Source organism: Stenella coeruleoalba, assembly GCF_951394435.1.
Source record: "Stenella coeruleoalba genome assembly, chromosome: 16".
Classification (NCBI taxonomy): domain Eukaryota; kingdom Metazoa; phylum Chordata; class Mammalia; order Artiodactyla; family Delphinidae; genus Stenella; species Stenella coeruleoalba.
This window is the reverse complement of record NC_137162.1, coordinates 25,194,041-25,207,592: the sequence shown is the minus strand read 5'-3', so window position 1 is coordinate 25,207,592 and position 13,552 is coordinate 25,194,041. Positions and strand designations below refer to the sequence as shown.

Genomic DNA, 13,552 nt, shown 5'->3' with positions numbered 1-13,552 from the left:
GATAGGGGAGGAGTAGGAGGAGGGCTGGTTCCCTCCCTGAAGTGAAGATATTGGGAGACGCACCTCTATGCACATCTGGTTGCTGGAAACGTCAGAGCCTGGGATGCCGTGGAGTGAGTGAGAGCAGGAGGCTCCATGTGGAGATTAGCTTGGCCGTGAGGGTGCCTCTCCTGCCCACTCCCTGCCACTCTCCTTTGCCCACCTCGTCACTGTGGATTCATTCGGTCTTCCAGGGACCAGCAGGACCTGCTGTACGCGTAGCCGAGCTCTCTGGGGCAGATGACTGGGTGCTAACGTGGCCCCTAACCCTAAATGACAAAGGCATATTCATGGGGGCTGCAGAGGTCATGGAGAAACTGACCAGGGTGGAGTGGAGCGTTCATGTAGGGCAGAGGGGACCGAGCATGCTGGCCAGCTAGCTGTGGCCCAGTGAGGATGGCTGCACAGCCAGACAGATCTGAGTTCAGAGCCCAGCTCCACCACTTACTAACTGTGTGACCCTGGGCAAGTTATTACCTCTCAGAGCCTCTGTGTCCTTATCTATAAGATGGAACTAAGTGATCTGTACTGCTGCATAACAAAATACCCCAAAAGTTAGTGGCTTAAAACAGCAAACAAACATTTAATTATCTCACATTTTCTGTGGGTCAGGAATCTTGACACGGTTTAGTTAGGTGCCTCCAGCTTAATGTCCCTTGTGAAGTTACGGTCACGTTGTTGGCTGGGGCTGCAGGCTCATCTGAAGGCTTGCCTGGAGGCGGAGCCACATCCAGGCTTACTCACATGGTGACTGGTGGTCCCTGGTCCCTCCCCCATGGGCCTCTCCACAGGGCTACCTTACATGGCTGGCTTCCCCAGAGGGAGCGACCCGAGAGAGGTAAGAGAAAGTAACCAAGAGAGAGGCCAAAGGTTTTTTTTTTTTTAATTAATTAACTAATTTTATTTATTTTTGTTTGTGTTGGGTCTTCATTGCTGTGCACGGGCTTTCTCTAGTTGCGGCGAGCTGGGGCTCCTCTTCATCGCAGTGTGTGGGCTTCTCATTGTCGTGGCTTCTCTTGTTGTGAAGCACGGGCTCTAGGCGCGTGGGCTTCAGTAGTTGTGGCACGTGGGCTCAGTAGTTGTGGCTCTTGGGCTCTAGAGCTCAGGCTCAGTAGTTGTGGCACACGGGCTTAGTTGCTCCGCGGCATGTGGGATCTTCCTGGACCAGGGATCGAACCCATGTCCCCTGCATTGGCAGGAGGATTCTTAACCATTGTGCCACCAGGGAAGCCCAGGCCAAAGGTTTTTTATAACCCAGTCTTGGGAGTCCCGTCCCATTACTTCAGCTGTTAGAAGCTAATTTCTAGGTCCACTCCACACCCCAGGGGAGAGGATTACAAATGGGCTTACAGGATTACAGGGGACTGCTAGGAGGTGGAGGTGGGGATCACTGGGGCATCTTCGAGGCTGCTTCCCACAGATCCCTAACTTTCAGGGCTTGGGAGAATGAGACAAGGTTGTACAAGAAAGGAATCAGGTGCCTGATACAGGAAAAAAAAAAACTCGCGATTTTTCTCCTTCCTGCAGGCAAGTGGGGAGTGCTGGAAGGTTCTGGAGCAGGCAGGGCTGTAGTCAGACATGGAGTGTGGAATCTTGGTGCTGGGCAGTGAAGGAAGCTGTCCCTTTGGTCTCCTCTTTCTCTAATTTCTCCACAGGACACCAGAAAGGGCAAGGCACCACGTAGGTGCTCCTTGGACACTTGCCAGTTATCGGTGGATTGAAGAACTGAACAGTAGCAGTTCAGTCAGTGGCTTTTATTGAGCACCTGCTGTGTGCTCTGAGCTAGGCCCTGGGGAAACAGCAGTAAAAAAAAAAAAAAAGACAATGGTCTCTGCCCTCGGGGGGCTCACAGCCCATCAGGGAGACACGCAAATAACCCTGAAGCCGTTCCTAGCCAGAGAGCTGCACCACAGAGCACAGAAAATGGTCTGAGTGACTCGACCTCTACCAAGGATGGCACATGCCCAGAACCATCCTGGGTGTGAAGAAGACAAGTCAGTGCATTACATATAGTGGGTGCTTCAAGGCATTTGGGCTTAATTCTGTGGAGGATCCAGAGTTGAGAAAGGCTGCTGGGGTGATGGATGCTCTCTTAGGGGCATATGGGATCCTTGGACTTGGTCTGGGGATCAGAGAGACTTCTGGGAGAAAGGGGGCTTTAAAATCAAGGTCTGAAGGAAGAGTGAGAGAAAGGCAGGTTTATAGGTGGGAAGGAGGAAGGAATGGTTCCCAGCAGAGAAAGCGGCTTGGGCCAGCCCTTGAGGCTAGAGGCAGGTGAGGGAGGTGGGCCCCTTGAGGGGGAACCCAGAGAAATTCACATCTGTGTAGTTTTACTTTCATCTCACTCAGGGCCCTCCCCCACCTGCTCTCCCGAATCTCCCAAGCTTTTCCCCCAGAGGGAGCCCTGTTCAGTGACTGTGTGTAAACTAGCCCCAAGTCAGGACCACCCTGGCAATCTGGGATTAGGGCATCTGGGATAAATTAAAATAGAAGTGTCTGGCCTCCCACTGGGCGTAAATGAACAGATCATTTCCTGTGGTGGTGGTTGTTGCTTTTATAAGAAATAATAAGACCTTAGGCTTATGTTGGAATCAGGTGTTAAAGTCTGAAACATTCTTTCACACCTGTGAACTCACTGGGTTCTCACAATGGCCTGGAGAGGTGGGCAGGGCAGCTATGATGACCCTGTTTTACAAAGAAAAAAATTAAGGTCCAGAGAGGTGAAGCACCTTGCGCAGAGTCACACAGCAAGTCTGTGGCATGGCCGGGTTTTGAAACCACGGTCTCCTGCCTCCAGGGCTCGTGCTCTTTGCCCTGTCTTGTACTGTCCAGAAAGTGAGGTAAGCCTCCCTCATTGGAGATGCCAATGATCGTGTCAGCACTGGTATTCAGGTCCACAGGCTCAGAACATAGTGGGATCCAGCTGGGCCTTGAAAGATGGGTGGGATTTGGAGAGGTGTGGGTGGGGCAGGGAGAGAAGATATGCAGGGCAGGGGAAATAGCTTGAGCAAAGGCGTAGGAGAGTACAGATTGATGTCAATTGCAACAACAATAATATAATTATTAGCAACTATTATTAATAATAGAATTATTAATAACTATTATTATAGCAGCTACTTACTAGATTCGTTTTAAATACAGCATCTCTTTAATTCTTGCAAGAATACCCTTTAATTCTTGCAAGAGACTGCCCTGAGCCCAGGGGGTACCTCTTCTAGGTGGGGCACCTATATCCAGTGCCACACGTTGCTCTCAACTGTCCTCTTCCATGGAATGACCTCCCCTGCTCTGTGCTATTCAGGGGTCAATCAGCTTCTTTGGGTGGCCTTCCTAGACTGTCTGGGTCTCCTCTGAGCAATTCCAGCCTTCACTGCTTGGTGGCTTTCAAAGCCCTTGAGCACCATTCTTGGTTCCTTCGTGAGAGCAAGGTGAGCCGCGCCTTGTGCCACCCTCAACTCGTGGGCCTGGCATGCAGGAAGCAACTCCAGAGAGGCCAGGAGGCTGATGCTCAGGGTATCTGGCTGGCTCTGGACTGTGGATGCTGGTGTCTGGGGCCCTTTGGGAAGGAGGAAGCAAAGGTGCAAAGTGTTGCAAACCAGTGCAAATACTGGACCAAAGTCTGGCCTTCCCGCCTCCTGGGATTCTCCCCTCCTTCTCTCCTCTCTGCCTGTCTTCCATCCCCTTCCTGGAAACCCCTCCCCCCTATTTAGGGTGGGGAAGGCCTCTGGGCTAACCAGGCTTTCTGTATTATTAAATTCTTGCCTTGGAGGGACCAAAATTTGAAACATCCCAGATGGCCTCAGTCACATTCTGCGGCTTTCTACGTCCCCACCCCATCTTCCCCATCCTCTGTGTCTCTTCTCAAGATGACCGGATGGGCAGGAGCTGCCCTTCCTGATGGATGAGACACAGATCTTGGGGAAGAAATGAACCCCCCCACCCCGAGCCCCCAGCTGCCAAGGCTGTGCATTAATGCTACCAATGCTGCTGATGCCTGGCTTAGAGTCACGGAGTGGAGGCCACTTATTGTGCCGGAGGGGAAGTGACTTCCCCAAGGTCACATGGCCAGTTAGTGACAGACACAAGCCACCTGGCACCACATCCCATGTTCTTTCCTCTCTCTGCCCTGCCTCCTGGATGCCAACCTCACATGTTTGTAAAGTGCCTTATGAACCAAGCCCTGCTTATGGAAGAAAGCACAGTGCCTCCCTGGCTAGGGGTTCTTGAAGCAGATCCGAGTTCCTAGGAAGCCTGGGCGAAAAGGCCAGCCTGTGTTCAAGATGTTGTGGGCATGGGCAGTGTAAAGCAGGAAGGCAGCCTGGGGAGGAGGGAGGAGGGAGGAGGGAGGTGGTCCCGGAGGAGGGAGGAGATGGGCATGCTCCTGGGGCTGACGCTGCAGAGGCTGCCTCACCCACCTTCCTGGTCTGCAGTGCCAGCGCCATGGTCAAGTGTTCACTGCAGCCTAGCCTTGTCAGTCCAGCTCCAAAGCCTTCTCCTCCTCCCCTCCTCCAGGAGGCCTTCCTGGGAAGTGACCTACCTTTTGGTGCATGTTACTGTCTGCCATTTGTATTGCAGTTTCTGTCCCTATCTTATCTCCCTTCCTGGACTGTTGGCTGCTTGAGGACAGGATCCATGTATGTTTCATGCCTTATCTTCAGTGCCTAGGACAGGGCTTGGTATTCAGTAGATACATAATGAATACTTGTTGAGTAAAATACATGGTGGTGGTGGTGAGTGACAGTGAATAGTGTTGGATGTTGGTTGTAAATGGTGGCTTGTCACAATGCTAGAGGGCGGAAAGTAAATGGTGGTAAATACTGGTGAGGAGCAGTAGATGGTAGTTGTTGGTGGTCTGTGACAGATGGGGGTAGATGGTGGTGGTGGAAGGTGACGGGTGAAGGGTGGGGCGGACGGTGGTGGGAGGTGATGAGTGAAGGGTGGGGGCAGATGGTGGGGGGAGACGGGTGAAGGGTGGGAGTAGATGGTGGTGGGCGGTGATGAGTGAAGGGTGGGGGCAGATGGTGGGAGGTGACGAGTGAAGGGTGGGAGTAGATGGTGGTGGGAGGTGACGGGTGAAGGGTGGGAGTAGGTGGTGGTGGGAGGTGATGAGTGAAGGGTGGGGGCAGATGGTAGGAGGTGACGGGTGAAGGGTGGGAGTAGATGGTGGTGGGAGGTGATGGGTGAAGGGTGGGAGTAGGTGGTGGTGGGAGGTGATGAGTGAAGGGTGGGGGCAGATGGTGGGGGGAGACGGGTGAAGGGTGGGAGTGGATGGTGATGGGTAATAAACGGTGGTAGGTGGTGAAGTGGGAAATAGCAGTAGATGGTAGCAGGAGAAGGAAGGTGGCAAAAAGTGGCAGTGGTGCTAAGGGGCAAAGATGGTGGAAATCCTGGGCAGTGGTGACTTCTGCTTATGCCCCAGCCCTCTCCCCTTCCCTAGGGGACCCTGGTCCAGCTCTTGGACTGTCAAATTCTCTGACGCTGTGGCTTGTTCCTTTGCAGACTCCATCGGGGGCCCCTTCCCTGTCACCTCTCACCGATGCCACCACAAGCAGAAGTACTGCCCACCGGTGCTGCCCGGTGGGGGGCTCCCGGCCACGCCACTGCTCTTCCACCCACATACCAAGGGCTCCCAGATCCTCATGGACCTCAGCCACAAGGCCGTCAAGAGGCAGGCCAGCTTCTGCAATGCCATCACCTTCAGTAACCGCCCGGTCCTCATCTATGAGCAAGTCAGGCTGAAGGTGGGGCCTCCCTCCCTGTTCCCGTCACTGCGTCCCCCTGGGGCCTCTGGACGTTCCTGCCAGGCACCGCCTTCTGCTAACAGCCATCACTACCCCCTGCCCCTTCTCTTTCCTCCCTACCGCACTTCTACCCTTCTTCATCCCTCCTCTTTCTCTCTCCTCCTCCTTACTCCTTTCTCAACCTTCCCTGCATGACGGAGAAGGAACGGGAGAGGGGAGTGGCCATGGGGAGGTGATGGGAGATGATGGTGGGAGGTGAGAACTAGCTCTCACTCGACTGGTGGGGGCTCCTGGGGGAGGGAGAGGAGCCCAAATAGCGGGTGAGCTGGGCGGTGTGACTCCCCATAGGAGTCTGTCTGGGGGTGGTCTGCAGAGAAGGGCACAGCCCCTTCCCCTTGGGCTCACTGACGGTGTGTCTGAGGCCAACCCCCTGCCGCCCAGATCACCAAGAAGCAGTGCTGCTGGAGCGGGGCGCTGCGGCTAGGCTTCACGAGCAAGGACCCATCCCGTATCCACCCTGACTCACTGCCCAAGTACGCCTGCCCCGACCTGGTGTCCCAGAGCGGCTTCTGGGCCAAGGCGCTGCCCGAGGAGTTTGCCAACGAGGGCAACATCATCGCCTTCTGGGTGGACAAGAAGGGCCGTGTTTTCTACCGCATCAACGACTCGGCCGCCATGCTCTTCTTCAATGGGGTCCGTACAGCCGACCCGCTCTGGGCCCTGGTGGACGTCTACGGCCTCACGCGGGGCGTCCAGCTACTTGGTGAGTGCCCACTCCCTCTGGCCCCTTAGGTGCTGGGCACACTTCTGGTGCTGTGGTCTGACTTGACTTGGTTCTATCAGGCATGGGGCTCCCTCCCCCACTGGTAGCAGCCCTGGGGCTGACTGGGCACTGGGACAGCTCTAGGAGCCTTGATGTGAACTGCAGAGCATCCATTCTTCCAGGCCCACAGCTGTGGCAAGTGGAGCCTGGCGAGGTTTCTGCCCTCTGTGGTCCCTCAGGTTGTGCCTTTGAGCGGTGTGCGACCTTCATGATCATGTATGGCAGCCTCAAAGACCCCCTCACCCCCAGGAAGTAATTAATATTAATCATCATAACTACAGTTTACAGAGCACTTACTGTGTGCCAGGCACTTTGTTATTGCCGTTCTCGTAGCAACCCTGGGAGGCAGACTCCCTCACTGGGCCCGTGGAGGCCAGCCTCAAGCTCAGGGAAGTTGTCGTTGGCCCTAGGAGGCGCTGCAAGGCTCAGCCCCAGGTGAGCCCTGGCCCCTGGGCTCTGCAGCCTTCCAGGAGGTCCAACCCCACCTTAGTCCTTTCTGCAGGGATATGGGTGAAAGGGGTAGGAGGGGACAGCAGAAGGCACGAGGGGGGCTAAGACTCTTCTGGCTGCTTCTGGGCCCCCAGTGTGAGTAAGGCTACTACAGGGGAGTGAGAGGGCAGACATCCTGTGGGAGGTGAGGAGGAGGGGCATTAGAAAGTATTCTAGGGCTGCTAAAGTACCAGGCTTCCTGGCAAGGGCACACACAGACCCTAAAATGCCAGGGCTGGAAGGGGCCTCAGAGTCTCAGACTTCCTTGGGTCTCACAGCGAGTTGGTGGCTGAGGTGGGGCTGGAATCCAGGTCACCTGACTCCCAGTCCAGGAATCCCACTTTGCTGCACTTGAGCATGTGTAGGCAAGTGTGTGTGCATGTGCACACATAGGCTGGGTACAGGTCAACCCACTGGCAAATTGGCTGTGTCTCCAGGAGGATCCTGGATGAACCTCAGATCTTCCATCTGTAAAATGGGTTGGTAGGAAAATTAAATCCAACTAAGGAGGCTATGAGTAAAGTGCCCAGCATAGTCCTGGGTACCAAGTCGTTGCTCAAGCCAATGTTTGCTCTTCCCATCTCCCATCCCTGCCCCACATCCCTGCAGAGAAAACTGCCATGCAGGTGGTGGAAAAACGTTTTTTCTTTTTGTCCTTTCTGACGTCAGAGCCTAGAAACAGTGAAGCTCTTTTTTTTCAGAACACTTTTATTTGAGTAAAAAGATAGTTAAAAAGAAAAAAGACTGTGAAAGTAAAAACAAAGAAATGAGTAATCGTTAGAAGTCTTTCTGTGTGAAGGAGGGATCCATGTCTTACCCAGCTAGTTTCCTCTCCAGGGTGGAATCTTGTGCCTGGTGTGTACAGGACCCTGAGGAATATTTGCGGTGTGGGTAGGGGAGAGTGGTGGGATGGACGTTAGATGAAGGAAAGGGTTGGGGGCGTGGCCGAGGTAGACCCAGCCCCCCTCACAGACAGCCTCAGGCTCACTGGGAGACAAAGCAAACACTCGAGAACAATCGGGGCATAACCCAAGAGACAACAGTTAATCGCTGAACACTGTGGTCATAGGATCTCATCCATTTGCCAAGATGGTTTCCATCCAGTTATCTCATTTCACCTCCCAGCAGCTGGCCCTGGAGGGAGTGATTATTATCCCCATTTGTCAGGGAGAAAATTGAGGCCCATGGAAGGCCTGTCCTGTCCGTGTATGGGTGTGGCAGAGCTGGGACTTGAACTGGGTGTTCTGATGGCAAAAGTAGTACCTTTCGCATTACCTGCCCCCTCCCCATCCGGCCCCCCCACCACCAGCAGCCGCGGTGGGTTTAAGCAGGAAGTCAGAGGAGGCTGAAGTCAGTGTGGGAGGATGGAGTCTAGGAAGGCTTCTTGGTGGAGGAGGCTTAGGCTGGACCTATAAGTTCCAGGAGGGTTGGGATGGGGGTGAGGATGAAGGGGACCTACTGGGTGAGATGGGGCTTCCGAATCTCAGGGGCTGAGGGAGGGGCTTGGAGAGTAATCTTGAAGGGCCCCACCCTGGGGCAGAGCCCAGGCACTGACCTGGCCCAGCCTCTTTGACTATAAATGGGTTTTCACGCAGTATTTTCAGTTGCATTTGGAGTTCCTGTCGGCCTCCTCTCTGTATACCCAATAAGGCCAAGGCCCAGCTGATTCCCGTCACAGCTGTAAATCACCATAATCCCTGGGCATTGTAAAGCACTGATTATGGCCCCTAACATGAATTAGCAGGTTAAAATAGCTCCCCGATTTGCTCTTCCTAAATTGATTTCTTTTGTGAAGAAAGGAGAGACGCACCCAAGTCATCTTCGGAGGTGGGCCTGCTGCTCTATGCTCTCATTCCGCGCCCCTGCCCCCGGGACACACCTGCTGCCCTGTATAGTCTCAGGGTCCATTTCCCTCCCTCTCCTCCCCACTTCTCATCTCCCCCTCTCTCCTCACCTGCCACGTCAGTGCACCTGTGTCTTTCTGGGCCTCTCTCTCCCTCCACCCAGATCCCGCCGGCTCCTCTGCTTTCCCTCATCTTCCTCCTCAGCTGAGTTTCTCCTCTGAAGAAGTCACTCTCTGTCTTGGGGGCTCTGAGGATGGGCCTGTCTTTCCTGGGGTGATTGTCCCCCAAAACCATGGCTTATCTTTAGAGATTACCTGCCAGAGGCCTGCCCCCTCCTCTCTTGCCTCCACCTGGAACCTGTGGCCAAAGCCCTCCGAGCTCCTCAGCCCACACTGGGCTCCCTGGCACATAGTAGGTCCACAAGTCAGGCCACGGACAGATTGGCCGTCATCCCGCCACAGAGTGGAGGTAGGGGCTGATGTCTCTCCCTGATTGACACCTCCAGGTGGGGTCCCCATCCCCGCCCCCCATTGCCCTAACCATCACCTAGGCCCCCTGATGCCCGTGCCATGGCCCCGGCAGACCTGCTTCAGGCCTTCCAGGCTCGCTGTTATGCTGGAGTTCACAGCAGATCACCCTCTTCCCTCCGGGCACCCTGGCCCAAGCCTAGGCTGGTAACTCCAAGAATAACAGCTTCCTACCTCCAGGAAGAAGGACCTGCCAGCAACTAAATAAATACAAGTTTTATGGGGTGATTAGTACTTGGAGAGATAAGTTCCTATCCCAGTTTTCAAGGTCTCCCTCCTCCTCTCAGAAGTGTCGGTTCAGGAAGAGCAGCTGTGGATCCTGGCAGAAAGCTCGTGAGCCAGGAATCCATTTGTAGGGTGTTCCTGCGCACCCCGCTGTGCCCACCACAGCCTAGGTGCTGTGCAGGGGTCGGAGGAGACACTAGAATTGGAAACCCAGCCCCTCTCCTTAAAGAGTGTTTATATTGGGGGACATGCCATATGACTGCTCTGAGGTGACCTAAATCCAATACCGCAAAAAAGTGTGGCTGAAGAATAAAACTGGGGGGGGGGTGGTGGTGGTGCAGCTGGGGAGCAATCCAGAAGGACTTCCTGTAGGAGATGAGTTTCAAGTCAGAAACCAGGGGAGGTGAAAAGAATGGACTGGTTGAGGAGGAACAATTTAGGCCAGACAGGAGGGGTGTGCATTGGCACAGAGGTGGGGAATTGGCGGTCAGTCGGGGAGCAGATCCTTCAAGGGATGGGATGAAGTGGGAAGGTAGTGGATGACTAGCAGAGAGCAGGTGTGTGCCGGTGTGGGTATGCTCAGGCATCACAGAGGAGAGAGCCAAGAGAGTAGAAAGTTTCCAGCAGCTTCTTGCTGTCAAGTTTTTCAGTAAGAGGACATGTGGCCCAGAGATGGGGAGGGGCCTACCCAAGTTCTCCCAACTAGTCAGAAGCCAGGCTGGGCCTGGGATTCAGACCTCCCAGCTGACGTGGGCACAAGGTCAGTGTGAGAAGACTTACTGCCACATCAAGATGTCTGTGGCTGAGCCCAGGAGGGTGTTAGGAGGCCATTAGGGGGGCTCCCCAGGACTCATGGTGTCCTCCTAGGTCTTGGTAAAAGAACCCACCTGCCTACTGAGGAGAAGGATGTACAGAGACCCTCAGGGTAGCTTTCTGGGGGCCAGGCTGCTGCTGCACCAGTCTCTGGGGTGGTGGGCCAGCCTGGCTGCTCCGCATTGAGAGGCCTGGGCCTCTCCGTAGATAAGGCCTGGGGTCAGGTCTCTGTCCCGGGCGTGCCTCAGCTTGTGGTACAGAGCGTGAGGCATCCCGGCCGGCTAAGGGCCACACTGCCATCTGGGGCTTCCGCTTCCCAGGCTAAACCAATATTTACCTTCAGCTGTGGCTGCCAGGGGCTGAGAGGCAAATATTGGCTTAAGGAGCCTGAGCCAAGCTCTTGGGATGGAGAACGAGCTGAGGATGCTGATAGTGATTTCTTCCTTTTTGATGGTTTTCATTTCTTTCTTTCTTTTTTTTTTTAATTTTATTTATTTATTTATTTTTGGCTGTGTTGGGTCTTCATTGCTGTGCGCAGGCTTTCTCTAGTTGCGGTGAGCGGGGGCTACTCTTTGTTGCGGTGTGCGGGCTTCTCATTGTGGTGGCTTCTCTTGTTGCGGAGCACGGGCTCTAGGCGCGCGGGCTTCAGTAGTTGTGGTTCGCGGGCTCTAGAGCGCAGGCTCAGGAGCTGTGGCATGTGGGCTCTAGAGCGCAGGCTCAGGAGTTGTGGCTCACAGGCTTAGTTGCTCTGCAGCATGTGGGATCTTCCTGGACCGGGGCTCGAACCCGTGTCCCCTGCATGGGCAGGTGGATTCTTAACCACTGCGCCACCAGGGAAGCCCTTCATTTCTTCTTAGTTAAAAAAAAAAATCTTGCTGTTCTTTCTGCTTCGGAGACTCTTCCAGGTGCTTCTTTTTTGCTCACCTCAAATTCTGCCAGTTATGTCAAGGCCCAGTACCAAACCCTCCCCTCCACCAGGGAGCCTTCCCTGACTTACCGTGTTCTTCATGACCCTTCCTCTTCCTGAAGCAAGTGGGGGTCTAAGCAGTATCAGCAGTTCTGCATCATATATTGTCCTCTTTAAGAATACAGTAGAAATCCTCTTTGTCTATATTATAAAAAAGTTATTACTGTACCTATTTTGCAGATAAGAAAACAGAGGCTCAGAGAGGTCTGATAACTTGTCCATGGTCACACAGCTTGGTGGAGCTGGGACTTGAGCCCAGAAGTGTGGGCTGCATTAGTTCCCAGCTTCTCTAAATATGAGTCTCTCTGGTCTCCCTATTATGTCTAGATACCCCCTGAGGGATGGGGATTTTGGCCCCCTTATGTCTTCCAGAATAGAGCTTGTGAGAGCTCCAGGCATCAGGGATCAGCCATGTGTGTTGGGCACAGATAGGCCACCAGGGCCCCGGCAGAGTCGAAGAGGGGCAGTGGGTGACCAGCGTCCTGTTTCAGTGGTGAGGGTAGGTCTGCCTGCCCTGTAGTTCCCTGAAGGCTCTTGAGGGCTTTGTTTGATTCTGTTGTTCACAGTGTGCTCTAGTTTTCTACCAGAATGAATATATATAAAGTGCAACCATATATAATTGCCAATATTTGACTGTTTGTAATGTCCAGAAATGGCAATTTTATGTGTTTCCATCTAGTATCTCTTTGGCCCAAGATATAGTTCCGGGGATCTTGGAGAGAGCCGGTGGCCCAGAGTGGGGTGTGTGTAGGGGAGGAGCTGGGGCCTTGTAGTATTGGGGACAAAGCTGTCATTTCAGAAGCAGAAGACCTGACTGAATCGACTCCACTTGGCCATTCACTAGCTTTGGGCAAGTCTCTCAGCGTCTCTGTGCCTCAACCGCCTTGTCTGTTACTTGGACATAATTATACATGCACCGTGTACCTCACAGATATTCTGTGAGGCTCACATATGTAAAAGTGTTTATACAAATGGGAAGGGCTGTCTTTTTCGGTTAAAAAGGAATATCTAGAAACACCACCAAAATAGACAGTCCCCTGCCAGTCGTCTCATTGGAAGAGGGAGCCTTAAAACCAAGTCCCTGTGTCTGGATGAAGGTCAAACCATGCGATCTAAACTGTTTCTTGGAACAAGATCTGTGGTTCTCCATCTGGGTTCCTTGGAGCACTGGGATTCCACAGAGGCATCTCTGAGGCAGCTGAATGGCAGGGCTTTGTGGCCACCTCTTAGACTTTAAGCAGTTTTCTGTTCCATTGGATGAATGATTCTACTGCTTGAAAAAAAAGTTTGAGAACCACCAGACCAGATGATTCTGAGAATCTATACATCTAAGATCCTGTGGCTTGAAGATTCTATAAACCTAAGAGTCTATGACTCTGAGTGATTCTGGGACATTCTGCCCTTCCCTCCGCGAGTCTCAGAAAGTGTGTTTGTTTCTCATAGCTTTCCCGTGGTTGGGTTTACATGGAGAGTGTGGAGGTGGTGTGGGCTCAGGGCACTGCCCAGAAGGGTGGAGAAACCCCTCGTCCATCCAAGCCACGTACCCGTCCTCCTGGCTCCTTCTCCTGCTCCATGCCAGCTGCGGACCGGCAGGAGGATGTTTATGGACACAGTAACTGGGTTGGCGCGCCTTCCAAACAGGGGCCGGCAGAGATCTGCCAGCCGGCTGGGCGGCTGCAGGCTGACCCGTGGTTAAAGATTATCCAGCGCTGCGGATGTGCGAATCTAAACAAACAAGACTTGGGCCGACGGCAGGCCCTGCTTCAAAGGAGCCTCTGCTCCAGTTCCCAGGCCCTGCCTTGGTTACCCCGCACTGGTCGGCAACGTGTGGGGGGCTGAGTGGGTCTCTGGGTGGGAGCTGGCCCTGGTGCCCTCCGCCTGGTGCCTCTTCCTCCACTCCTTTCCTTTCTCTTCACTGGTTTTGCTCAGACTGTTCTCCCCAGGCATTTGCTAATGCAGTTTTCCCACCCGAGTGGCTCTCACTTCTGTCAATCCAGACCCTCTTGTCCTTCAGGGCCTGGGTCAAATCTTGTTTTTCCTGAGATGCCGTCTCTGAACAACTGTGACTGTTAGAAAAACTTTCC

At 53.8% G+C, this 13,552-nt stretch overlaps 1 protein-coding gene across 2 annotated transcripts in view; it reads left to right on the top strand.

The window, feature by feature from the left end:
- The window catches only part of NEURL1 (neuralized E3 ubiquitin protein ligase 1), a gene marked incomplete at its 5' end in the record, with an annotated part of 75,711 nt that overhangs the window by 50,299 nt on the left and 11,860 nt on the right, over positions 1 to 13,552 (top strand). The window contains 2 exons of one of the 2 annotated variants that reach the window (XM_079899181.1): positions 5,539 to 5,780; positions 6,222 to 6,543. In XM_079899181.1, coding sequence (XP_079755307.1) covers positions 5,539 to 5,780; positions 6,222 to 6,543 — 564 coding nt within the window. Of the gene's footprint in view, positions 1 to 5,414; positions 5,781 to 6,221; positions 6,544 to 13,552 lie in introns of those variants that run through there. The other variant, XM_079899180.1, reaches the window with a different exon arrangement.